Raw genomic sequence first — 24,200 nt, 5'->3', positions numbered from 1 at the left:
TGGTCCTAGGCCAATGTGCTGGAGATTCAGGCCTACTTTTTCTTCTATTTGGTGAAGGGTCTCAGGTCTAATTCCTAGATCCTTGATCCATTTTGAGTTGAGTTTTGTATAGGGTAAGAGATAGGGGATTAGTTTCATTTTACTGCATATGGATTTCCAGTTTTCTCAGCACCATTTGTTGAACAGTCTCTCTTTTCTCCATTGTAAGTTTTTGACACCCTTGTCTAGTATGAGGTTATGGTACTTATGTGGGTATGTCCCATGTCTTCTGTCCTGCACCATTGGTCTACCTGTCTATTTTGTTACCAATGCCATGCTATTTTTGTTACTATTGCTCTACAGTAGAGTTTAAGGTCTGGTATTGTGATACCTCCTGCATCACTCTTCCTGCCCAGGATTGCTTTGACTATTCTGGGTCTTTTGTTCTTCCAGATGAATTTCATGATTGCTTTTTCTGTTTTTATGAGAAATGTCATAGGGATTTTAATTGGAATTACGTTAAATCTGTATAGCACCTTTGGAAGTACAGCCATTTTGATAATATTAATTCTGCCTATCTAAGAACATGGGAGATCTTTCCATCTTCTAAGGCTTCCTAAATTTCTTTCTTCAATGTTTTGTAGTTTTCATTGTAGAGATCTTTCACCTCTTTGGTTAGATTGATTCCCAAGTTTTTTTTTTGTTTTTTTTTGTTTTGAGGCTACTGTGAACAAAGTTGTTTTCCTCATTTCCCTTTCAGATGTTTCATCACTTTTGAATAAAAATGCTTTAGATTTATGCATGTTGATTTTATATCCTACTATTTTGCTGAATTCATTGATGAGGTCTAGAAGTTTTCTGGAGGAGTTTTTTTGATCCTCTAAATAGAGAATCATGTCATCAGCAAATAGTGACAGCTTAAGTTCTTCTTTTCCTATTTGTATCCCTTTAATTTCTTTAGTCTGTCTAATTGCTCTGGCTAGTATTTCCTGGACAATGTTGAATAGGAGTGGTTAAAGAGGGCATCCCTGTCTTGTTTGTTTTTAGAAGAAATGCTTTCAATTTTTCTCCATTAAGAATGATATTGGCCATGGGCTTAGCATAACCCTTTACAATGTTCAGGTATGTTCCTACTATCCCTATTTTTTCTAGTGTTTTGAGCATGAAGGGGGTTGTATTTTGTCGAATGCTTTTTCTGCATCAATTGAGATAATCATATGATTCTTATCCTTAAGTCTATTGACCTGATGGATTACATTTATTGATTTACAGAGGTTAAACCATCCTTGCATTCCTGGGATGAACCCCACTTGATCATGGTGCACTATCTTCTTAATATGTTTTTGGATTCGTTTTGCCAATATTTGTTAAGGATCTTTGCATCTATGTTCATCAAGGATATTGGTCTAAAATTTTCTTTCCTTGATGTGTTTTTGTCTGGTTTGGGTATGAGGGTGATATTAGCTTCATAGAATGAGTTTGGTAGGGTTCCCTCCTTTTCTATTTCCTGGAATACTTGAGAAGTATTGGAATGAGTTCTTCTTTGAAGGTCTTGTAGAACTCGGCTGAGAATCCGTCTGGTCCTGGGCTTTTCTTGGATGGTAGGCTTTTGATGGCTTCTTCTCCTCCATTGCTTGATATTGATCTGTTTAAATTGTGTATGTCCTCCTGGTTCAGTTTGGGAGGAGCATATGTGAACAAGACACTTCAGAACATTTCAACGCCTTTACCCATTTGCCAACTTTCACAGCATGACTTTCACTTTTTTGGGTTGGAGGCACTGGGGACTGAACCCAGGGGTGCTCACTCCACCACTGAGCCACATCTAGACCTTCCCATTGTTGGCTCTGAGACAGGGCCTTGCTGAGTTGCCCAGGCTGGCCCTGAATTGCCATCCTCCTGCGTCAGCCTCCAGGTGCTGGGATCAGACATGGCCCCTGCGCCCAGACTGACTTCCCCTTCCGCATCCCCACAGTGGCCGCCACTGCCTGTGACGCCAACTTCCACCCACCCGAGCCCACGGCCACCCGCCCTCTGCGCTGCCCTGCTGTGGCTCCCAGGCCTTCAGGCCACGTGGCTCCTTCTGCCATGAATGCCATCCATGAAGGTCCCCGGGGTTGATCCCCTTCCATGTTGTCAGGAAATGCCTTCCTTCTGTCCTGTTTCTCCAGCGTTGTTTCCAGAAGACAGGACGCCAGGTTGGACTACGTCCCCCGCTCAGGAAGACGGCCCCACGCTCCCTGCAGCGCAGTCCCTGCGGCGCTGTGGTGCGGTTCCGTCCCATCCCTGCAACAGCACCACTGGGCTCTCCATATCCAGGGACCAGGAGCGCTAACCACTTCTCTTCCTTCCCCACCCTCCATGGCGCCCAGCTTCTCTCCAAGTCCACCTTGTCAGTCCTCCATCGTGTGACGCGAAGTCCACTGGTGAGGGCTCCTGCCCCCAACTCTGGAAGCACAGTTTTCGTTTCTGCAAGTTCTCCATATTCCTTTTAACTGGTTTCTTTGAAGCAGACAGCACGGTGGGTCCTGCGCACTGCCCCAGGGCTGGGGCTGCAGGCCCTCACTGCGCCTGTCTTCCTCTCGTCACTTATGTTTCTTGAACGTTTTATTTGACTTACAGTCTTGTGACTGTTCACAGCAGTGGGCCTCATGGTGACATATCTGCAGACACAGCCTTCTCTCCTTGAGAGTTTTAAAATCATTTTTATATAAAAGTCTGGGAGCTTATTTTTATGGACCGCTGCCTGTGGAGAGTCGGGGAAGGTGAAGATGAAGGCAGCTGCGCTGCTTCCGTCAGGCACCAAGGGCCCCTCCGTCCAGGTCTGCTGCGCATGCTGCCTGCACGTGTGCGCCTGGTAAAGCAAGACCACTGTCAGCTGGGAACCCACACCAGAGCTGACAGCCAGAGCCAGCTACGCCCTCTGCTCAACACAGGGCCACTGTCCTTCCCGCCTGAAGGTGGGTGTTGCTCCTGGTCACGCCTGCCTAAGGCCCAGCTGAGTCAATGGCCTCCTCCGCAGCTCCCACGCAGGTGAGCCTCACAGGCGGGTCTCAGGCAGAACCAGGTCCCGGGCCCCAGCACAGCTGCTCCTCTGCTGCTCTCATGGGGCCAGCACACGGCCTCTGCAACAACCTCCCTGCAGCACACCAGGCCCCGGGCTGTGTCTGCACGCCACAGCACTGGGACACGGGCGAGGACCTGGTCTGGGAAATGTGCCCAGGGCGCTCCGGGAGCTGGAGCACCCCACACAATGAGGGACCTCGGGGAGGGAACCCAACCCTACACACGAAATTCACTGATGTCCCAGGTACACCTGATGCACACGGCCCAAGCTGATTCTATAAAGAACTTCTCATGATCTTGTGCAGGAAACAGAAGTTTTAGTGGGAATTTCCCAATGTACCTCCAAGTTCCAGACTTCAGAACATCACAGATTCTGGATTTTCAGATCACAGATGCTCAATGAGTAACTTGTCCATTAAGAGCTGTTCAAAATAAATATGTAGGGAACCAACAACTTCATGCACACGGAGATCTTTTTCAAAATACCTACATGCAATGATTCTGGCTTCCTACCCAGAGTCACTGGGAATTGGGGGGCAAATCACACAGAATGGTTCCGACGCCAAGGCCTAAGAGCTCTGCTACCTGTGGAAACGACAAGGCCTAAGAGCTCTGCTACCTGTGGAAACGACAAGCCCTAAGAGCTCTGCTACCTGTGGAAATGACCAAGCCTGAATGAGCCAATGGCAAAAAAAAGAAAAATAAAAGAAGTGTCCCCAGCTGCATGCTGGGAGACCCTCCCCACGTCTCCTCCTGCACCGGGCCACTGCCTCAGGGCGGGACTTGCTCAGCAGTGCCCTGGTCACCACACGGCCTCGGGTGCTGGTGGAGGCCTGCAGTGGGCGACACAGCCCAGCAGAATGGAAGTCCTGGGCTACGTAGTCAACCCTCCCTCCCCTCGGCACCAACAGGCACAGCCTGCTGCGCGTCCCTCTCGTGAGAGCCTCTGCCTCTCCTCTCATGTCCCCAAGTGCAGTCCCAGACAGGAAGAGCCCAGGGGTGGTGCCCCAACTGCGGGAGGGGGGCGCTGCCACGGCCCCAGCAGGGATGCCCAGGACCTCCTGCACCTCGGCCCCACGTGCAGTACTTCCCCGTCTGAGGAAACAGCGACCCATCCCACCTTCCGCCGAAGCAGGTGTGGTACCCGTGCTCCAGGCACCTGCGGGCACATGTCCCTTCCCCGCTGACAAGCAACATCCAGCTTCTTCTCGAGACTGACTGGCTGCCACGGGACCTCCTGGTGGACTGACCACGCCATCTTGCTGTTTTATTCTGTTTGGTCTGTGGTTTGGGCATTGAAGCCGGGGCACTGCACACTGAGCCGCGCCCCAGCCCTTCTTATTCTGAGGCGCTGAGGGCCTGCTAAGTGGTTCAGGCTGGCCTTCACCCTGCAATTCTCCTGCCTCAGCCCTCCGAGCTGCTGGGATCACAGGGTGGCCCCGCTCCCAGCCTCAGCCAGGGTGGTACCAAGTTGAAGCTCACGGTCTGCATCCTGGTCCTTCCCACTGTGCTTTGCTTTTCATTTTTCTTACTACTTTTCAAGAATCAAGTCGACTGTGATGAAAACCCATATTATCAATTTTTGTTCACAAGTTTTTTGTATCCTAAGAAAAGTCTGCTTGAACCAAGGCAGCAAAGAGATTCTCTGGTGCTTTTCTTAGAAGTGGTGTTTTGACTTCGAGCCTGCAGTTCTGTGGTGTATGACAGGCTGGGATCCACTTTGAGTGACTTTCTGTCACTCAAATGAATGGTGGGCCAAGGTTCCCTGTCCTTCACAAGGCTACCCAGCTGCTCTGGCACCACTGAAGCCCCGGGCGAGTCCGCCAAGATCAGCGTGCTGCATACAGACAGGAGGTCTGTCCTGGCCGCCACCCACCCCTCGGCACCACACCGCCCAGTATTACGGCACTGTCACAGGACAGACCCCGGGCCCCTCTGAGCACCACGGCTTCTCGTCCAGGAGTTGCTGCCGTTGGGTCCGTGACGGGACGGGAAGTCAGGGCGTGAATTTAAGTTTCTTAATCTCAGTTTCCTGTTGTGGTACTGGCATTGAACCCAGGGCTGCTCTACCACTGAGTCACATCCCCAGCACTTGTTATTTTGAGGCAGGGTCTCACTAAGCTGCCCAGGCTGGCTTGGAACTTGGATCCTCCTGCCTCAGCCTCCCGAGTTGCTGGGAGCGCAGGCAGGTGTCCCTGCGTGCAGCTAGTTGCATTTTCACGGTGGCCAGCCTGGACGTGTCTTCTGCGGTGTGCTCAGCGCACTTGGCTCCACGTCTCGCCAGGGCATTTCTTCCCTGTCAGGTGGGGCCCGGCCCGCTGCCCCTCCGTTCCTTTGGCTGGGCCCCGCCGGCCTCTGCTCACCCTGGAACGCGCCTCACCTCTGCGCTTCACCCCCCAGGCACGTGGCAGTCATGTCAACGAATGGAAGACGCTCGCCCGCCTTCTGCGGGAAGGCGTCCCCCGCCTCGCCTTCTGCGGGTAGGCGACCCCGCCTCGCCTTCTGCGGGGGGAAGGCGTCCCTCGCCTTCTGCGGGGGGAAGGCGTCCCTCGCCTCGCCTTCTGCGGGAAGGCGTCTCACACGCACACCAGACCCTGTCTTCGTTCCGAGTACAAGGGGCAAACCGTGGGCGCCTGCGTGCTCGGCGCCTGCCCTGCCCATCAGCTTCTCGCTGTGCAGAACAGGAGCTAGAGTGGGACTCCTTGAGTGATCAAGGAGTCTGAAAGAGCAGATCGTCCCCTCCAGGCAAACCCATGGCGCGACCCGGGGCCAACTCACAGTCAAGGACCCTGGGGCCACAGGCGAGGCCAGGCGCTTGTTGATGGACTGGAAGGTGGCGGCAGGGACGCCCGCGATGGTGTTCACAATCACGTTGCCACTCACGGTGCCTGGGAGGGAGACGCACGTGAGGCAGGAGCCGAGCGGCCCTCCCACCTCACCCTTCCCGGCGCCTCACCGGCTGGTATGCTGGTCCCAGTCACTGACGTCTTCATGGTTCCTGCCTGTTGAAAGAGAAGGCACGCTGAGTGTGCACGCCCCGGCACACGCCCTCCAGGGCTCGCCCCGGCGCACAGCATCAGAGGGAACCCCGAGCAGGCCACACAGCCACCAGCACCCCACCCCCACTCATCTGCTTGGCCGACCTCCCTCCCACCCCCTCGCAGCAGACACCCGAGGCTCCGGCCTCAGCTCAAAGGTCGCCTGGGACAGGCTCCTCCCACCCCCCCATCACTGCTTGACTGTGATCACCTCCTGCCCACATTCAAAGGGACCCAGCCAGGCTTCCTGGCTCATCCGGGCAATCCCAGCAGCTCAGGCTGAGGCAGGAGGAAGGCAAGTTCAAGGTCAGCCTCAACAACTTAGCAAGTCCCTAAACAACTTAGCCAAACTGTCCCTAAATAAAAGGCAAGAATGGCTGGGAAAGTGGCTCTGTGGTCAAGTGCCACTGGGTTCAACCCCCAGTGCCAAAAAATAAAGCCACTGGATCTGCTGTCCTCCCAGCTCCGCCTGAGCACATGAGCTGGCAGGAGAGGACGGGGCCTGCCTCACTCCCGAGAGGTCCCTGCACCCAGCAGGTGCCTGGTGAACCGTCACTTCAACCCACCAAGGGGCTGCACACATACCACGGAGGCCAAAGAGAAAACAGAAAAGCAGACCTCACGGAGAAAATGGTTCTACTGAAACCATCAGGAAAGCGTGTTTGTGCCTGGCTGAGGCCTAGAGTGCTCCCTGGTCCAGCCAGGCCGGCTCTCTGCGGGCTGACTCTGTGCAAGGCCTCAGTGTCCGTGACATGCTACCACACACAGCACGGTTCCAGCAACCTGCAGGGTCCCACTCTGCAGGGTCCAGCAGGCATGTGGGTGGAGACGTGTGCACACGCCGGGCGGCACGTCCTCGGGACCAGCGGCAGTGTGGCTCAGCGCACAGTCCTGCTCCGCACGTCCACGGGGGCAAAGGGGTCAAGCTCCTCACGGCCCTGCTACGTCCCACCCACCTCCCACCCTGGAGCACTCGCTGGGCTGCGGGAGCCTGCGGGCCTGGGGGTGGAGCCCCCTTGCTGGGGAGGGCCGCCCTCCCCGCTCCTCCAGGGGCACGGAGCTGCTCACCAGCACGGCCGCGCTGCCCACGGTGGTGATGGCGGGCTGCCCCTTCGGTGGGGCCTGCACAGGCTGCGGCTGGGCCTGGGGCTGGGGCTGGGGCTGGACAGTGGGAGGCCCTGCGGGCGGCTGGCTGCCTGCTGGCTGTGGCTGGGGTGGAGGCGGCGGTGGCGGCTGCTGCGGCGGTGGCGGGGGCTGCGGCTGGGGTGGCGGCTGTGACACGGCCGGCTGCTGAGTCTTCTGCTGATCAGCCAAGGCCTGGAAGGGTTGGGCGGGAAGGGGAGCAGCTGGAGGGGCAGCACAGGCCTCCACCTGCGACAGCTTAGCCCCATCGCATCCCCACGCAGGTGCAAGGAGCCGGCACCTCACCTTCTTCTCCTTTGCAATCCGCTCTGCGCGGAGAGACGCGACCTGAATGGGAGGCAGGGGCTTGTCGTAGTTGATCCCACTGAAAGGCAAGAGCAAGGGCTGGGACACGGCTGTCCCCAGGCCACGGCCACGGCCACAGCTTCCCGTGGCCAACGGTCTGAAGAAGGCAGGCAGAAAACCCCAGGCAGCAGTGCTTCTAGGTTCAGAGCAGTGTGAGGAGACGCCCCGCCTCCTTCCCTCCTGCCCTCCTGCCCTCCGTCCAGGTCCACCAGGATGCCGCCCACCTGCTGGCCCTCACTAACCACCCCTGGCATCAGACAGACCCATCGCCGTGTGGCAGAGCTGCGGAGTGTGTTCCAGCCGCCCACCCCCTGCTTCACGAGGGCCCTGAAGCGTGAGGCTGCTGCCACTGGGGTTTGGAAAGGGAAGCCTGTGTTTCCGCCAGACTCAGCTGGGAACAAGCGCCTGTGGACTAGGGCTGTCTGTAGCCCCAGGCATCCCCTGGGGGGACTGACCCCCATGGGCTCTGTAGGTACGCTCTGGACGCGCCCAAGACCAGCCCAAGACACGCCCCAGAGACATGCCCCTCTGAAGGCACCAGTACCTGCCGAACTTCAGCCCATGGCCACGGCACCGTGGCAGCCCCCTCAGCCCTCCTGCAGCCCCTTCCCCTGCAGGTCTGGTGGCCAGGACATCCTGCCCGCAGCCCCCTCTCTATGCCTGGCCCACACCACCCCCTGGGGAAGTGTTTCTGCACAATCCCTGAGTATCTGAGGTTCTCTGCCCTGAACTAGGACCCTCACATCTGCAGGGCTTACGATCAGACACCAGAAACATCCAGGGCACATCTGAGGATGATCTGACCAGGGAAGGACTAAGATTCCCAGCACCACGGAGGCGGGGCACCGAGGGGCCCGGGAGGGGAGAGCCGCTGTGGGATGGGATGCAAGCTGCTGCAGAGCCGTGCACCGGATGGGAACACTCCCTGCAGCAGCATGCAACAGACACAGCGAACACAGGAGAAAGCAGGGCCAGGTCCAGTGCCCCTGACCTGCACGGGGTGCAGGCGGCAACAGCCACAGGGCAGACTCCCTTCCGACACCACTGTCCAGAGCCTGGTCCCACGACTGGCCTACTTGCAGCCCCGGCACCCAGCTGTTAACAAGCTCTCCTCTGCAACCTGATATGCTGTTAAGCACGGCCACTGTGACAGTGCCGAGGAGGCCACCCACAGCCCACATGCACATCCGGAGCGCCGCAGACGTCCCTGCTGGGTCAGCAGGGACCACGGCTCCCCCTCAAAGGTCATGGCTCTCCACATGCCCCCACTTGGCAGGAGCACCCGGCACACCTGGCCAAAAGCAGGAACCCACAAGGTCCCCGGCTCGGCCACCGTGCCACCCCTGCTGGTCCTGGAGCATGCCACACGGCAGGTGCCCTAGCTCACTGGAGTTCAGTGAAGGCTGAATCGAGACCTGGTTCCACAGTAAGAAGCCCAACTCGAGCACACAAGTACCTTTCTGCCAGCACAGAGGCGTGCTTGGGGTTTTTCTGAAAGGGATTCATGCCAAGCCTGCAGTTCAGAAAAGGAGACACAATTACTACACAGAGGAAAAGCAGAACCGAGAACACAGGGCAACTGGGCAGCAGCCTGCCCAGCTGGGGGACCCACAGAGGCTTGATTGGCGGGCTCCTCTTGCCAGCTGTGGTCTTCATCAGGTCGAAGTGGCTGGTGAACAGCTGTGTGTGCGTGGCGTTCTCGTCCTGGGCGTAGATCTGGCTCGTGCGGAGGGGGCGGTTGTTCTTACTCTGCAACAAAACGCAAAGAGCACATCCAGGCTGGCCTGACGGCACAGGTGTGCCCGGACGCCACGCAGAGCTCCGCACACGGAACACACAGAACGCACAGGACGCACAGCACGGCGAGGCAGCTGTCACCTGCTGGTGGATACGCAACCAGCCCTCAACAGGCCTTGCCCTGCGCAGAGGAGAGGAAAGCCCACAGGTGCTCAGGGCCCCCAGCAGACAAGGGTAGAGCCAGGATGGACGCCTTTCCTGGGCAGAACAACGACCGCGGGCGCTAGGGGCAGCGCTGACCACCACCACCGCCTTCCTCTGCCTGTGGCGGATGGTGAGGCGGCAGCATCCAGGATGCACTCTTCCCCCACGAGCCCCGCAGCTCGTCAAGCCACTCAGCCGTCCCACACTTGCTCCGGAGACGCCCGGGCCGCCATCTGCTCAGGACCACAGGGCTGCTCTGGAGGAGCCAGAAGAGCTCAGAGTCCTTTCCTGGTAAAGCCCTCCTGCTCGGCACCTCCGCACACGACCAACCCCACAACCACGGGCCAGCCACGTGGGCGCGGCGACACAGTCCTGACACAAGCAAGGCTTACGGTGCACGCTCGCCTGCTCAGGCTATTGCCAGAGAAACCCCTGAAATTCAGAGGGAATGCTAAGAAAACCAGACCCAGAAGTCATGGCCACACGCAGGGAGGCCTCTCCCACAAAACCAAGTGTCAGCCAGGGCAAGCAGGTGGATGTGCAGGCAGACACGGCCAGACCCTCCACACCCGGGGCAAGATGAGTGGGCAGAGGCAGAAAGACGGTCCAGCGAGAGCTGCCAACCCCAAGGACAGCTTCAGGCATCACAGCCCTGCAGGGCCGTGTGCACTGGCGGGGGCTGTGGGAGTGCAGCAGGCCCCTCCCAGCAGAAGCCAGCCCTGGAGCACGGGGGTCCGGGCCTGCGAGACACCCGCTAGTTGCTGCCAGGCAGGTGCCCCTCCGGGGCTGCCCTGTACCTGGTAGGAGCAGTGCCTTCACCCCACCGCCGTGCACCTGGCTCCGAGGCTTCGCCTCACAAATCGGCTACACAAGAAGACATTTGGCTTCACCCTCCCAGGTTAAGACAGAGGCTGTCAGCATCAGTGCTTCCAAAACCTGTGATCTGCAGCCAGAGCCAGGGGCACCTCTGGCAGGAACTTGCGCGGAGCAACATGGGCAGCAGGCAGCCAGAGGAAGGACCTGCCCCTCTGACCAGCATTCTCAAGAAGAATGCCAAGCATCTGAAGCAGTGGCTGTCAAGCAAGCCCAGGGCGTCCCTCTGCAGAGGTCCTGGTTCTCAGGAAATGTGACCACGAGGGCAACCTGAAGGCCCGCACCGGACACCCTCCCCATCCCCTGCCCGGCATGCCACCCGCAGCAGACTTGGCTGCTGTGCTGATGAGATCCTGGCGGTCTCTTCCCTGCTACCAGGAGAGGCAGGGCACCCACGCAAGCTGGCCTGACGAGCAGGGAGCTCTCGTCTGTGCAGCGGGCAGGCGAGTGGTGAGGAGGAGCCGTGAGCAGAGCCGGGAGGCGCCTCTCACACTCGGCTCCCAGGAAGTAGGTGCCTGCAAACCACGGATGGGCACCAACAGAGCAAGGAAGCAGGAGGCGCTTCCAGGGGAGCCCAGTGACAAGGACGCGCTCCCCTGGAAGCCATGTCGTCAAAGCTGAACTGAGCACCCCGGGCAGCTTCCCCGACAGGAGCGGCACAGACGCCGGCGAGAGCAGGTCAGGCCTGTGGCCACACAGCCACCACCTGACCGACAGGCCGTGTGGACCCTCCAGGCTGCTGTGGGCTGGGCACAGCGAGGGCACCTCCTCACTGGTCCTGAGAGGCGGCTCCCACTGGAGCCCAGGGGGCACCTGCTGCATCCTCCCGGGGGCTGCGTGGCCGCTCACCTTCCCCTCCTCTCTGGGAATGATGACGTTCTCGTAGCGATTGCGGCACTGCTTAGAAGAGCGGTAGATGCGGCTGCAGGAGTTGACGACGTCGCTGACCAGGTCCCAGTTGGGCGTGTGGGCAGGCGACAGGATCGTGAGGTTCAGGGGCAGCTCCAGTAACTGCTTCACGGCCTAGCGGGCAGGTGTGGGTCAGCAGCTGGGTGCTGCCCGCCAGGCCCCCGTGCCCAGACCCGCCAGGCTGCACACCAGGCCCACGCGCACCTGCAGCAGGGCCCAGTCCTCGCCGATGAGCCACTCGGGGCTGTCCTGCGCGGGCTCCCCCGAGGACTTGACGTAGGTGGGCAGGGGCTTGGCGAAGGGCGTCTGCTGCTTGAGCAGCAGGTTCTTCTTCTGCTCCTTGCCCTCACGCCGCATCTTCAGCATGCCTGGTGTGGCCCGGTCGAACAGGGACCGCGGGGGGACGACTGCCTCTCCGTGCCGCTGCTTCTTCTTCCTGCCTGCAGCTAATCAGAGGCTGGCTTCAGTGGGGGAGGCCGGGGCAGGAGGGGCAGGAGGGCCACTCGGGGCACCTGGGCCAACGGGCCCGGGAGGGCCAGCCACTGGATAAACTGCCTCACTGGGAACGGGGACACGTGGACATGGGACAAGAGGTAACAGACACCCCCAGGCAGAGGCAGGAGGACCACAGCAACTTGGGACCCAGCAGGGTGCCCCTGGAACCGCCATGGGGCACACACCCGAGGGATCGGTCTTGTGCCGCTTGCGCTCCTTCCTCACGTACACCGGGGGCAGCTTGGCCTCTGGGATGGGCGTGGCCTCATACAGGAGGCACATGACCGAGTCGATGTACACGTCGTTGTCGTCCTGGGGCGGGGTGGGCGGGGTCCAGAGCTGCGCAGAGAGACCCCCGTGAGACACAGCCGCACCGGCCGTGGCTGGGGCACAGGCCAAGGGCGATGACTTACAGGCATGACCTCCGTCTGTCCGTCAGCGTCTTCGTAGACGTATTCCTGTGAAAATTGAACAAGCGTCAAGGCCCAGCCAAGGTCTCAGCCTCGTGCTGTGCAGCACAGACCATCCACTCCCATTAGGACGTCTCTGAAGTCTGATCAGCATGACTGTGAGCACAGGGTCCCACCCGTGGCTGGCGATCCGCTGCAGGAAGCCAGCATCTAGCTGTGCTCCCCTGGAGCACCGAGTAGAGGCTGAGGCGCGTGGGGTGGTGGTCAGGCCCCTACCATGCTGTAGGCATCCTCCCGCGTGTAGGTGAGCAGCTCCGCCTCCTCCTGCTCCCGCTGCAGCCGGGCCTCCCTCTCTTGCAGGGCCTTGGCATTGTGGGCCTCCCAGGCCCTCACCGACGTCATGACTGCGTCCTGGTGGGAGGACAGTGGGAGAGGCATCAAGACCAGAGCCGGCAGTGCTCCTCCTGCTGGGCGCTCAGAGCCTGGCTGTCCCTCGAGAGGAGAGGCTTGGCCGCGGCCCTGGGAGCCCTCGGTGGTGCGTCAAGCTGCTCCAGGTCGGAGGGGACTGTGCAGGGAGAGGTGAGGCCGCAGGCGCCTGAGCAGCCTCTGAGGGCTTCGCTTCAAGGAGACTACACTGCAGTGGAGCTCTCTGTCCTTTCAAGTTAATGAAATCACATTTGCTTTACATCAAAGTCAATACTCAAAAAATTTGAGACTCCTCACATGTGAAGCTGATGAAAAGTTCACTCTTACCTCACTATTTCTCTCTCGTTCTTGGTCAACAGTCGTGTGGAACAACTCCAAATAATTCAAAGCATACTTTTCAATTGGTGTGAGCTATTTCAAAGAAAAAAACACACATTTTTTTGAATACTGTTAGTAGCAAGTTAATAAAGATCTAAGAAGTTCTTCACAAAATCTGCTGACCAACAAGTCAGGCAACAAAGTGACCGCTCTAAGTCAAGGTAGACAGAAAGTGTCTTACAGGAGGATCAGGACTTTCTCCCGCACCTGTTCCATGAAGTCTGCCAGCTCCTCCAGCTGCGAAGGCTCCTCCTCACACCTGGCGCCACCTGCCTCTGAGGACAACGGGCCAGCGCTTTCTCCGGGCACTGCTTCCTCTGTGGCCTTCTGTGCGTCCTCCTCTAGATCCTCGATGCTCTTGAGGGCCTGAAGAGAACCTGCCTGAGACCACTGAGACCACTTCCAACAGAGGCGCCTCTCCCCGAGGGCCCTGGCCAGCGTGAACCGACCATCTCCCAGGACCTCGGGGCGAGAGGCTCAGTGACATGGGTCAAATGACGTTGCCTGTGTGCACAAAAGTGTGCCGACAAACCCCAGTGCTGTGCATGTCACCGTGCGCCAATTAGACACCTTCAGGGTCCTCTAAAGCTGCTCTCCAGCTGGACAGGCAAACCTGGGGACAGCTGAATGTGGCATAGCCCAGGGCCAGTGCAGGCGGGCAACCTCCACAGGGAGGTGGTGTGGCCTCACCGTCCAGCCCTGGGGCCGGGGACCACCCTGCACAGAAGAGCAGCCCCCAAGGCGGCAGCCCCACCCACACCAGCTTCACCCAGCTCTGAGATGGGCCAGTTACACAGTGCAGCTGTCTGCACTTGAGCTTGGCTGCTGGTGGGTGAGGACAGACACGCCCACTCCTGAGCTGGGTGCAGCTGGTGGTCAGGAGACTGCAGTAAGCGCTGCTCCCTGCGTCCAGGGCAGGATCTGCCAGGGCTCAGGATTCGCTGCCTCATGCTGCAACAGAAGTCGCTCCAGGTGAGGCAACAGAGGGTAGGACCGTCTGTTTCTGCACCAGGGTTCAAACCCAGGGGTGCTCCACCACCAAGCCTCAGCCCCAGTCCTTTCTGTTTTGGGGGACAGGGTCTTGCTAGATCACTGAGGCTGGCCTGGAACTGCCGTCCTCCTGCCTCGGCCTCCCGAGCGACTGGGATCAGAGGCGTGGTTGCTGCGTCTGGCTCAGAATCTTGAGTAGAACCCGAAAAGCAGCGACCATTAAGAGAAGACCTGAACCCTCCGGTGACGGGGATCTCTGCTCAGAAGACAGCAGAGGAAGCAGCGACGAAAACGCTGACTAAACACACCCGAGTACACGAGTACATATGATCTTCACTGCTCCTCAAACACTGCTTACATCTCAGACTGTTTCAAAATAAAAACCAAAAGACGGCACTAAGAAAAGAAAGCCCTGGAATGCTTGCTGCACACCTACCCAGGCAAGGCCTCACGGTCAAACCACAGAAAGAACGCCAGCCGCCACCAAGAAAGACAGACAACAGCCGGGCACAGGGGCCACGCCTAGGATCCCAGAGACTCAGGAGGCTCAGGCAGGGGACTGCAAGTCTGAGGCCAGCCTGAGTGACTCAGACACTCTCTCTAAATAGAAAAGAAAAAGAGCGGGGTGCAGCTCGGTGGTGGAACACTCCTGGGTTCCAGAAAAAGGAAGAAAAGAAAAAGATGATCAGATTTAAGACCCAGAGGGAAACTTGACCAAGCACTTTATTTTCAAAGTATTAAGGGGCTTAGGTGGGGTCAGTGGAAGAGTACTTGCCTAGTGCACACAGTCCCTGGGCTGGACCCCAGCACCACGTAGGATGGGGAAAATCCAAACTGCCATGAACAGGAGCCAGTGTGCACATGCGTCACCCGGCAGTGGATGCAGACGAGAGCCACTGCGGGAGCCCAGCACCCAGCCCTGGGAGGACACACAGGCTGCCCCCAGCAGTCACCTGCACACCTGCTGGCTACCTGCAGGACCCTCAGGGCGTGCACGCATTCACGCAGGCTGGCGCACAGCAGGACCCCAGGAGCAGCTTCAAGACAGCCCACCGTACCAGGGCAGCAGGTCTGAGTGACAAGCCAAGTGCCCGCACAGCAGAATGCTCCCCAGCAATGCAGCCAGACCTCACTCGGAGCAGGAGCCCGACAGGTCTGCTTCTGCCAGGCTCAAAACTAGCCCTGGCTGGTGACGGGGCGTGACAGCGCGTGCGTCCAGCTGGAGCTGGCGGGCACACGCTCTGCCCATCTCACACCTCAACAGAGACCTTCCTCAGAGCTGTTTCTAGGCATGATCCCTCTGTCAGTGTGGTGCTGCAGAGGAAAGTGCAAGGTGCGACCACCAGGAGCCGCCGCGATGGAGAAAGCCACGCCACAGCCTCCAGCGCAGCGCCAGCCCCCGCCGGAGCAGCCGCCCTCCTCACTGCACGGCAAGTGCCACCCTGCCACGGCCGCTCCAGCCCCCAGGCTGCCCCGGGGCCTGCTGTGACCCAGCTCAACACAGGAACCAGGACAAGTGTTCAACGCAACGTCAGGGCAGGTCCCCACAGGGGTCCTTCCTAGACAGGCCTCGCCCCCACCCCATGCCAGCTTCTGGGTAACACCTTTGTCACCCGAGTGAACCTTGTCACTCTCTCACTAGAAGGTGTGCTTCGTTGAGGGGGCTCCCATATCTGTCCTCTGCTGTCCCCACTGCCCACGATGGTGCCCAGCATGCATGATCAGAGCCAGACAGGCTGCCAGGCACAAGCCGCAGCGGGCGCACCCCATGAGGCAGCGGAGGCTCAGGGAGGCTGTCCTCCCGTCATCTCCTCCTGCTGACGTCACCTATCCCCAACACACTGACAGAACCATCTCTGAGGAAACTTCTGGAAGGGAACATGAGAACGCACCATCTCAGAGGGGGAAGGAGGGTCCAGGGGGAAGGTGCGCCTGTTCTCAGTGCCCAACGGCCTGTGCTGAGAGGGAGTGGGGCTCTGCAGTGGCCAGAAGGGCCTGGAGGGGAGGGCAGAGCGCAGGGGCCACACGGGCAGGGCCCGCACATCCACAGTCCATTGCTCACAACCTTCCGGAAGAAAAGCAAACTGGGAGGCCAGGCCCACCCTGCAGCCAATGGTGGATGAGAGTGGCAGACACTTGAGGTGGGGGCACAGGGCCAGGAGCCAGGGATGCGGGCTCAGAAGCCCGCCAAGGGAGCATGCCAGCCGCCCAGCCTGCGGGACACGCGCCCAGAGTCTGCGGGAAAAGCCGCCTGCCTCACCTCTATGAACGGCCTTGCGATCTTGGGCGCGATCGTTTCGCTGACGGAAGGCTCCTGAGAGAGCACCACAAACTCCTCGGCTTTGACTGGGAAGCCGGCGTCGTCCAGTGGGGAGTGGACCTCAAACAGCTCCTGGATGGTCCGCTGCACACGAAGGAGAGGTCACTGCAGGAACGCAGGCCCCGCACCCACAGAGCCAAGGGACGGCCGCCCTCCTCCCACAGGGGTGTCCCGCACCTGCGTCAGGAAGGCCATGGAGTAGTCGTTCCCCTGTGCCGCCACTTCTCGAATCAGGTCCTTCGTCCCGTTTCTCAACAGCTTCTCTTCGATGGAGTTGCCACTCACAAGCCTACGCACAGAAGGCTGCCTGAGACCCGGCACGTGGCCAGGAAGGCAGTACAGAACAGGTCGCAGCCGCGCCGGCCTCCACCACTCGACCGTCCCTCTGCCTGGGCTCCCGTGCCAGGGGCCCCGTGTGCTGGTCCTGCTCTGTGCCACGTGGGCAGAGCTGCAGCGAGCAGCCTCATGCTGTGAGGAGGTCCCTGGGCACAGACGCAGGGGCCAAGGAGACATGGCGTAGCTTCCACAGGCCTGTTCCCGGGACGGCGGAACCTCCCTTATCACACCTGCGAGAGCTCCGCTTCCCTTGGCCACTCAGCCCGTCCTCTGTGCCCATGAGAGAGCTCCTCTCCCTGCCACAGGGAGCTGGCTGCTCTGAGCTGCTCTCGGGAGCAGTGTGTCCTCCCTGCCCTTCAAGAGTGAGCCCGAGCTGCCTCTCCCTTCTCGACTTGCCTGGGGATTGCAGACAACGCTCTGGCCTTTACCTACAAACCTGTTCACAGCCTCTTCTTGCTGCACCAATTTTCCACTTTGTTTCTGTAGACACACCTTTTCTCCCTCCCCGGTTCTGCAGCCAAGGCTACAGAACTGTCTCCTAGATGCTGCTCACCCCCATGTTCTGCACGGCACCAGGTTCTGAGGTGGGCAGCCGTGGCCAAATGCACCCTGGCCTTCGGGGCAGCTCAGTGACAGACACCCCATGAACGGGCAGCACGTCACCGTCCCTCAGGGATTCAGACACACACACCTCTTTTTCTGTTTTCTCTGATTAGCTGTTCGGCCAGTTACACTGCCATGCTGAAGGTAATGACCAACCTAGATTCTTTCAAAGGATGCTTTCTATTTCACAACAGTGGAAACAACGCAAACCGTGACCACCCCTGAGCCACGGGTGCTCCAGGGAGGCGCGTCTGTGCAGCCTGCAGGCGGCAAGGAGCACACCAGGCCCAGCGGGAGCAGCGGCTCCCGGGAGCACAGCGACGGCTGCCAGGGCCGCACCTGTATATGTGGATGTCCTTGCACCTCCCGATCCGGTCGCACCACTCCTGCGCCTTGGCGTCCATGACTGGATTGAGGTCGTTGTCGTAGAAGACCACGGTGTCCGCCTCCACAAGGCTTATGCCCGTGGCCCGGCTGTGGGTGGAGAGCAAGGCACAGAAAACCCGCCTGTCTCTGTTGAAACTCCGCATCAGCTCCTGGACGAGAAGAATGCTCGGTCGGCACACCCAGAGCACGCGGAGGGCTCCTGACGCTGGTGGCCTTCACCACTACTCGGAGCATCTCCAGGAGTGTTCCCTCACCACACTTGCGATCGCTCTGCTCAGGAGGCTGAGGCAGGAGGACCACAAGTTCAAGACCAACCTGGCAACCGAGCAAGACCCTGTCTCAAGACACAACAGAATAAGGGCTGGGGTGGCTCAGCAGTGGAGTGCTCGCCTAGCACACGCGACGCTCTGAGGCGCAAGAGAGCAGCGCCGCCTGCTGGGGTCCCGCGTGACACGCCTCCTGGAAAGCAACACCTCGTGTGGCCCGCACACTTCTACTCTGGGCCTGCTGATGGCCTTCCCCGGCCACCAAGCGCACCTCTCGACAGGGTCGAAAGACAGCAGCAGAGTTGTCCCCGGCCTGGCGTCTGTCAGCTCAGTCTGTAGGCCCCACAAGAGAGCAAAGTCTTGTGGGGAGGGTGTGTGCTTTCTCTTTATCCTCAGGCAATGCCAGGGCACTTTACCGGCAAAAAAGCCCCTGGAGTAAGGCTGAGGACGAGGAAAAACAAACCTATGACACTCGGGACCCTAAGTGAAAGGGCAGTGCGAGAGCTTCTCCTCTGTGGAGTATTTCCACGACAAAACAGAGCCTACAAGTTAACAGATTCTACTCCTTCAAAAAACGACATGAAATCCATAGAACGACTGCCAAGAACACAGCTAGCAAACCCCTCTGGGGCCCGCCCTGTGTGCGGGCACCACAGGAGACCTGCACCTGCGGAGGCACGCGGGCAGGCGCAAGCCCCGTTGCACCCACGCTCTGCACACATGCGTCCCAGCATGGCCCACGGCTGCTGTCACAGGGCAGTCCGGCACGGGGTTGTGGGCTCAGGCATCTGTCCCTTGAGGTGAACGATGCATGTGCCACGCTATCTTTTGGAAAGTCACTCTCGCGGTTGGGCATGCGGTGTCCCCCAAAGCTCACGTGTGAGACAGAGCAGGAAGGTCCAGAGGAGAGACGATGGGGCTGTGAGAGCCGGGACCCAGGCAGCGAGTTAACCCCTGGCAGATTAACTGAGTGGTAACTGCAGGAGGTGAGGCTGGAGAAGCTGGGCACTGGGGCCTGGCAACGGGTGCATATTTTACATCTGCAGAGCGCAGTCTCTCCACTTCCTGAGGACGCCGCTGCTTCCCTCTGCCACGCTCTCCTGCCACGGTGTTCGCCTCGCCTCCAGCCCCGAAGAACGGAGCTGGCCTGCTATGTACCAGGACCTCTGAAACCATGAGCCCTCACAGACCTGTCCTTCTCTGACTATGCTGGTTGGGTCCTCCCGTCACAGCAGAGAAAAGCTGACACATTAGTGCACACGCCACCAGCACGTACAGAGGCCTCTCCAGCCCAACGGAGTCAGAACACCCTTTAGCAAACCTGATGCAAAAACTAGGCACTGTGCTTCAACCTGCACTTCTTTATCCCAAGTGACCCCAGGGCCACCTGCTGCAGTATGCCAACATCGTCCAACTGCCTCGGCCCATCAACACCTGGTCCTGAGAACCCACCTGCTGGCTAACACGGAACATGCTGGAAACACCAAGGGAGGAGACGGACTTACCAGGGCTCACACATCAGGAAGGGTCAGGGTTACAGTCTACACAATACGCAGAAATGAGGTCAAGAGGAGGTGGCACAGAGCAACGCCACTGGGTCACAAACGATGGCAAGGTAACTTGATTCTCACCTGCCGCTGTTCGCTGTTGGCATTTTCGTCAATTCTTACGTAGGTGAGATAATGGAAGTTCAAGAACATTTCCAAAATGTCCAACATGAGAACCATCTGTGATAGAATCAGCACCCGACGTCCTTCGGACTTTAGCTTCTGAAGTAAGACAGCTAAGGCTTCTAACTTTCCTAGGGAAGAAACAGCAGGAGCATCCAGAGTCCAGGCAGGCAAATTCCACGCAGCCAACCCCATGGTAGGGCGTCCATTTACCTGAGTCGACCTGCACCAGCCTCAGCTCAGGGAACTGCAGGGAGCGCAGGGCAGTCAGCTGCCGCAGCTGCTGCACATGAGGGGCAGTGTGCTCTCTCAGGCGCTGCCTCAAGGCCCGCAGCCTGCGGCGGTACAGGGCAGGTGGTTTGGCCACCCACAGAGAAGGGGGTGCGGCCACCACTGGAGGGATCACGCAGGCCACCCTGTGGAGCAGAAGGCAAAGCATAAGCCATCACTTGTGGTATCCAGGGCCCCCGGCAGGCAGAGAGGCCTGAACGGATGAGGGCATTGGCAGCCTGACAGTGCAGATGAGGACGGTCACCAGGGGCCACTTTGCACAGCCCAGGCTGCAACACAGCTTGGGGTATCACAGGCCAGAGCCGCTCACAGGTGGCCTGGTCTGCCTGAAGCTCCTACCCAGCTGGGAATCTGGGGGCAGAGGCACACTGTGTCTTAGACATGACCCTAGGGCAGGCACCACGAAGAGGTGGGATGGAAGGACCCTGCCGACAATGTCACAGCCAGCCTGACCCCTCTGGGTCACCTGCACCAGAACAGCCTTCCTGTGGATGGCAGCTGAAGCTGGGCTTTCGGTGACCGGCTCCCAGCTGAATTCACATGAACAGGCTGTCTACGATCTGCAAGGACAAGCCACACTTGAAAGAAAGAAAAGTCCAGAAGAACAAGAGGCCACTGGCTGACCACACGCAGGCCGGGAACAGCTGGCACTGGCCTGCTCGGGCCTGGGAGTCTCAACGTGAGCCCTGCCCTGAGGCCTGGAACAGGCAGACCCTGACAGCTGAGCTCAGGGCCTGGGGTGGCAGGACTTCCCCTTGTTCAGGGACTGATGGAAAAAGGCAGTCAGCGGGGAAACAGTCCAGTGCTGCCCAGACATCAGGGCCACACGCGGGGCTGCGCCCAAGGTCAGCATCCTGAGCAAAGCGAGCCCAGACCCCACGGGCACAGGCCCAGCGGGCCGCAGCACTCTACCCTCCAAGCTTTCTCCTGACCAAGGCTTGCTGAGTTCTACCCTCACGACATCCGATCATGCACGTGGTCACTTTCAAACGGCTTTTCTGAAAGGGCAGGAGGAAGCTGATCAGCGGCACAGGACACTCTGGTAAGCTACATACTCCCCAAAATGGCTTCAGACACTCCTAACGGGCAACTCGGGGAGAGGAGTAGAGAATAAGAAAACCCAACCAGGGCAAGCGCCGGGGTGCGCACCGTGAGGAGCAGAGGCCGAGCCCTCCCACCTGTGCTCGGGCTCACCTGTCCAGAACATCCTGCAGGGACTCCTGGCGTCGATTCAGGCTCAGAATCAGGTCGCCCGCGCTTCTGGAGGGGGTCGAGGGAAAGCTTGCTGGCCCCGCCTTCTTCCCCAGGCTGCGGTCAAAAGATGTGGGCCAAAGCACCCTCCCCTGGCCAGGCAGGGAGCAGGCGCGCAGCAAGTCCCTGCCGTACACTGGAGCCTGGGAGCAGCGCCGTTCGTTGACAAGATGGACCTGATCCAGCCGCTCTTTCAGAAGCCTGGTCTTCTCCTCCTTCACCAAAGACACAGGAAACATGGCCACTGCACAACCAGCATGGCCGGGCGCCTCCCAGCACCAGGCACAGCCCAGCCTCAACTGTAGTGTCCAAAGTCCTAGGGGCAGGGAGCACTGGGCTTCCTTCCCCCCAGGACATGGGGAGTGTGTGGGTCCTCGGAAGGACTTGTGATCCCAGAGCCCAAGTTCATTCCTTTCACTAATTATGTGTGTTTTACATCAAAATTCTGGGGATGACCTTGAGCCTCCCAAAGGTGGCAGTTCTCTTGAGGCCGAGTGTCCTCTGCTACCTACGGAGGGTGCACTCTGGTCAAGTCTGTTCACAGGGCAGCATTTTCCAGGGCCGACTCCCAGGATGGTCGGGAACATGGCAGTGTCTGTCGGCAAGCAGCCACTCTGGCTCCAAGGGGCGCCTCCCGTGGGTTGGCCAGAGCGCTGCCAGTTCTCTGCTCGGGGCCGCTTCCCTTTCCCTGGACCCACACTCCCTGGCCCTCAGGTCACTGGGCCCTGCACAAGCAGCCACTACCTTCCTGGGGATGCACAGCAGAGCACAAGGCAGCCTCTGGGCACCCTGGGCGGACACTCTGACTGCGGTGCTGGGCCCCAGAAGCAGCCTGTGCTGGGGGCTCTGCCCTTCTAGCTCCTACCTCAGGGGCTGACTGCCTCCTGGCTGGGTGGCTGTGCCATCGGTCACTGCAGGGGGAGGACAGCAGTGAGCCCGTGGCGCAGGCTCCTCCTGACCCACCCAGCTGCTTTCAGAGCTGCCATGGAGGTTTGGGAGGAAGCGTATCCAAGCAACTGGGACAGAGGTCTGCACTCTGGGGAGCGGACCCCCAGCTCCCAAGATGCAGTGTGAATAAACTTCACGTGAGGCCCTTGGCCTTTCAGCGTACCCCCTCTTACAGAAGGTCAGCTCTACAACCATCAACGTGTGGTCATACGTGTACTTGTCTTGGGAATACCAGACAAAAGAAAAGACTTGATTCATGAGAAGAGACTGCAGAAACTCAGACCAGGTGTGATTTCTGGAGATGTCCTTCTTTGTCCAGTCAATACCAGCCACAATGTCACATGTCCCAGGCTGAAACTCAGCCCACAGACTCCCTTGCCCAGGAAGAAGAGTTTGGAGGCCAGAGGACTTGTCTGTGAGCAGGCCTCTGAGACAGACCACAGCCAGCCTGGTGCTGTGCCTCACCTGTCCTGAGGGTTCCTTCCACAGAGTCGCCATGAGGACGAGGAATCAGTTCCCAGTATGGGAACTGCTAACAAAAAAGGAACTCTATGGAAAGAAAACGGTTTCAAAAATAAGATGCACTCTAAAAATAACTAAACTCAGGCTCTGCAGCTCAAGAAGAAGAGAGCTTCTGAAGTTCTTAACCCCGTGAGGATGCACAGGGCACATTCTGAAGGCTGCCTGGGCGACTTGCTCACAACCCAGGACGCACCCACTAGCCTAAGCCTTACCTGGGTCGGCCCTCCGACAGGGGAGGCTGGCTTGGAGGCCAGCCCAGGTTCTCCCACGGCCATGGCGTTCACTGCCACTCGCCCAGGAACTCCAGCTACAAATGCACAAAGAGCGTTTAGTGGGGAAGGAAGCGTTTAGTGGGTCCAGTGCACAGCCGCAGCTGCAGCAGAACCAGGGGCTCTGGGGCAGGGCAGTGGCTGGCTCCCCAGCTCCCAAGGGGCCAGAGGAGCTGGCTCAGCAGTGCCGAGACATGGCGCATGGCAGTGTCCCCAGAGCAGGAGTGCAGACTCAGGTGGCACTCACAGGGACGCTGAGCACGCTTTGTCCCTCCGGCCCTGGCCTTGCAGCCCCCTCAGACCTGTGCTGGTGGAGCACCGCAGGCAGGCAGAGGCCCCGCCCAGCACCTTGGTGGTGGGGCTGGAACTGAGCAGAAGTCACCGAACAGCTGGCACATGGTGGCCAGGGCTCCGGGTCAGGAGGGAGGTACACTGGCCACACAAGCCTCCTGCTGCTTCCACAGGTCAAACCACCCATTTCTCCTGGAGAGAGCACATGGGGGATGGGAGGCTGGGTCCTCAGGAGACACCAGCAGGGGACAGGTCAGGAGCTGGGAAGCCAGCCGCTCTGGGGCATGGGCCAGCCAGAAAGGAATGGAAGCCAGCAGCTCGGGCTCCAGGGAGCTCAGCTGGCTCCTCAGTGTTATCTGTGGCATGTGAGCAAGAAAAGATTCTCATGATTCTAAGTCTCCTGTTAGAACTAGATCAAAACAAACCTCAGGACAGGGGTCTTGGTCATATTGAACCAACATCTCTGAAAGAAGAGAGGACAGACCAAGCAGACACCGTGACCCATCTGTGGAAGCAGAGGTGGTCAGAGCAGGACCCTGACGAGTAAAGGCCCTGTGGCCAGAGATGCACGAATATCTCCCGATCGTCTAGCAGTCAGGAGGAGGCTGTGGGCCAAGCCCTCCCCCTGCTCAGAACACCCTACCTTGTGGGGTCAAGGGTGCAGGGCTGGGGCCGCCGGCCGGGGGCTTGCTTCCCAGGGCGCCATGCACAGTGCCCGCCTGGGACACGGTCTGCATCACCACAGGACCAGGGGCTCGCAGGTAGGGCTGCCCGGGGGCGGATACGATCTGGAGGACGCTGCCTGCAATCACACGTCCACCAGGGCATCAGACACGCGTGGAGGGCACCACTACACGCCGCGGTCACTTGGAAACCATGGAGAAGCAATGAGTCCACAATGGGACCCCAAGTCAAATGCAAAAAACCAAGAGGGAACAACAGGCCCAGCGCAGGGGCCTCGCCAGGAGCCACGCAGCAGCCCCACCTCACAGCACCTTGCTGCGGCACCTCGCATCTGCCAGGGTGGGGAGCTCAGAGGGAAGCCCCCCCAAG

The 24,200-nt window shown here is 59.1% G+C and overlaps 1 protein-coding gene and 1 non-coding gene across 2 annotated transcripts in view; both read right to left on the bottom strand.

The window, feature by feature from the left end:
• Window positions 1–24,200, bottom strand: part of Ep400 (E1A binding protein p400) — an 82,144-nt gene that overhangs the window by 3,815 nt on the left and 54,129 nt on the right. The window contains exons 26-46 of the mRNA XM_047562797.1: window positions 23,791–23,949; window positions 22,800–22,894; window positions 21,061–21,332; window positions 19,789–19,991; window positions 19,537–19,706; window positions 17,592–17,788; window positions 16,491–16,602; window positions 16,254–16,397; window positions 13,211–13,369; window positions 12,953–13,036; window positions 12,476–12,610; window positions 12,203–12,247; window positions 11,975–12,128; window positions 11,499–11,740; window positions 11,235–11,408; window positions 9,184–9,320; window positions 9,028–9,084; window positions 7,512–7,590; window positions 7,152–7,400; window positions 6,002–6,047; window positions 5,824–5,933 (exon numbers count right to left, since the gene is read on the bottom strand). Coding sequence (XP_047418753.1) covers window positions 5,824–5,933; window positions 6,002–6,047; window positions 7,152–7,400; window positions 7,512–7,590; window positions 9,028–9,084; window positions 9,184–9,320; window positions 11,235–11,408; window positions 11,499–11,740; window positions 11,975–12,128; window positions 12,203–12,247; window positions 12,476–12,610; window positions 12,953–13,036; window positions 13,211–13,369; window positions 16,254–16,397; window positions 16,491–16,602; window positions 17,592–17,788; window positions 19,537–19,706; window positions 19,789–19,991; window positions 21,061–21,332; window positions 22,800–22,894; window positions 23,791–23,949 — 3,023 coding nt within the window. The remainder of the gene's footprint in view (window positions 1–5,823; window positions 5,934–6,001; window positions 6,048–7,151; window positions 7,401–7,511; window positions 7,591–9,027; window positions 9,085–9,183; window positions 9,321–11,234; window positions 11,409–11,498; window positions 11,741–11,974; window positions 12,129–12,202; window positions 12,248–12,475; window positions 12,611–12,952; window positions 13,037–13,210; window positions 13,370–16,253; window positions 16,398–16,490; window positions 16,603–17,591; window positions 17,789–19,536; window positions 19,707–19,788; window positions 19,992–21,060; window positions 21,333–22,799; window positions 22,895–23,790; window positions 23,950–24,200) is intronic.
• Window positions 18,225–18,355, bottom strand: LOC124992033 (small nucleolar RNA SNORA49). The gene has a single exon (XR_007110038.1). It is a non-coding gene; the product is annotated as a small nucleolar RNA SNORA49 (small nucleolar RNA).

This window comes from Sciurus carolinensis, chromosome 8 (assembly GCF_902686445.1).
Source record: "Sciurus carolinensis chromosome 8, mSciCar1.2, whole genome shotgun sequence".
Lineage (NCBI taxonomy): Eukaryota > Metazoa > Chordata > Mammalia > Rodentia > Sciuridae > Sciurus > Sciurus carolinensis.
Note: the sequence above shows the minus strand (reverse complement) of the source record. Positions and strands in the feature narration are given on the sequence as shown.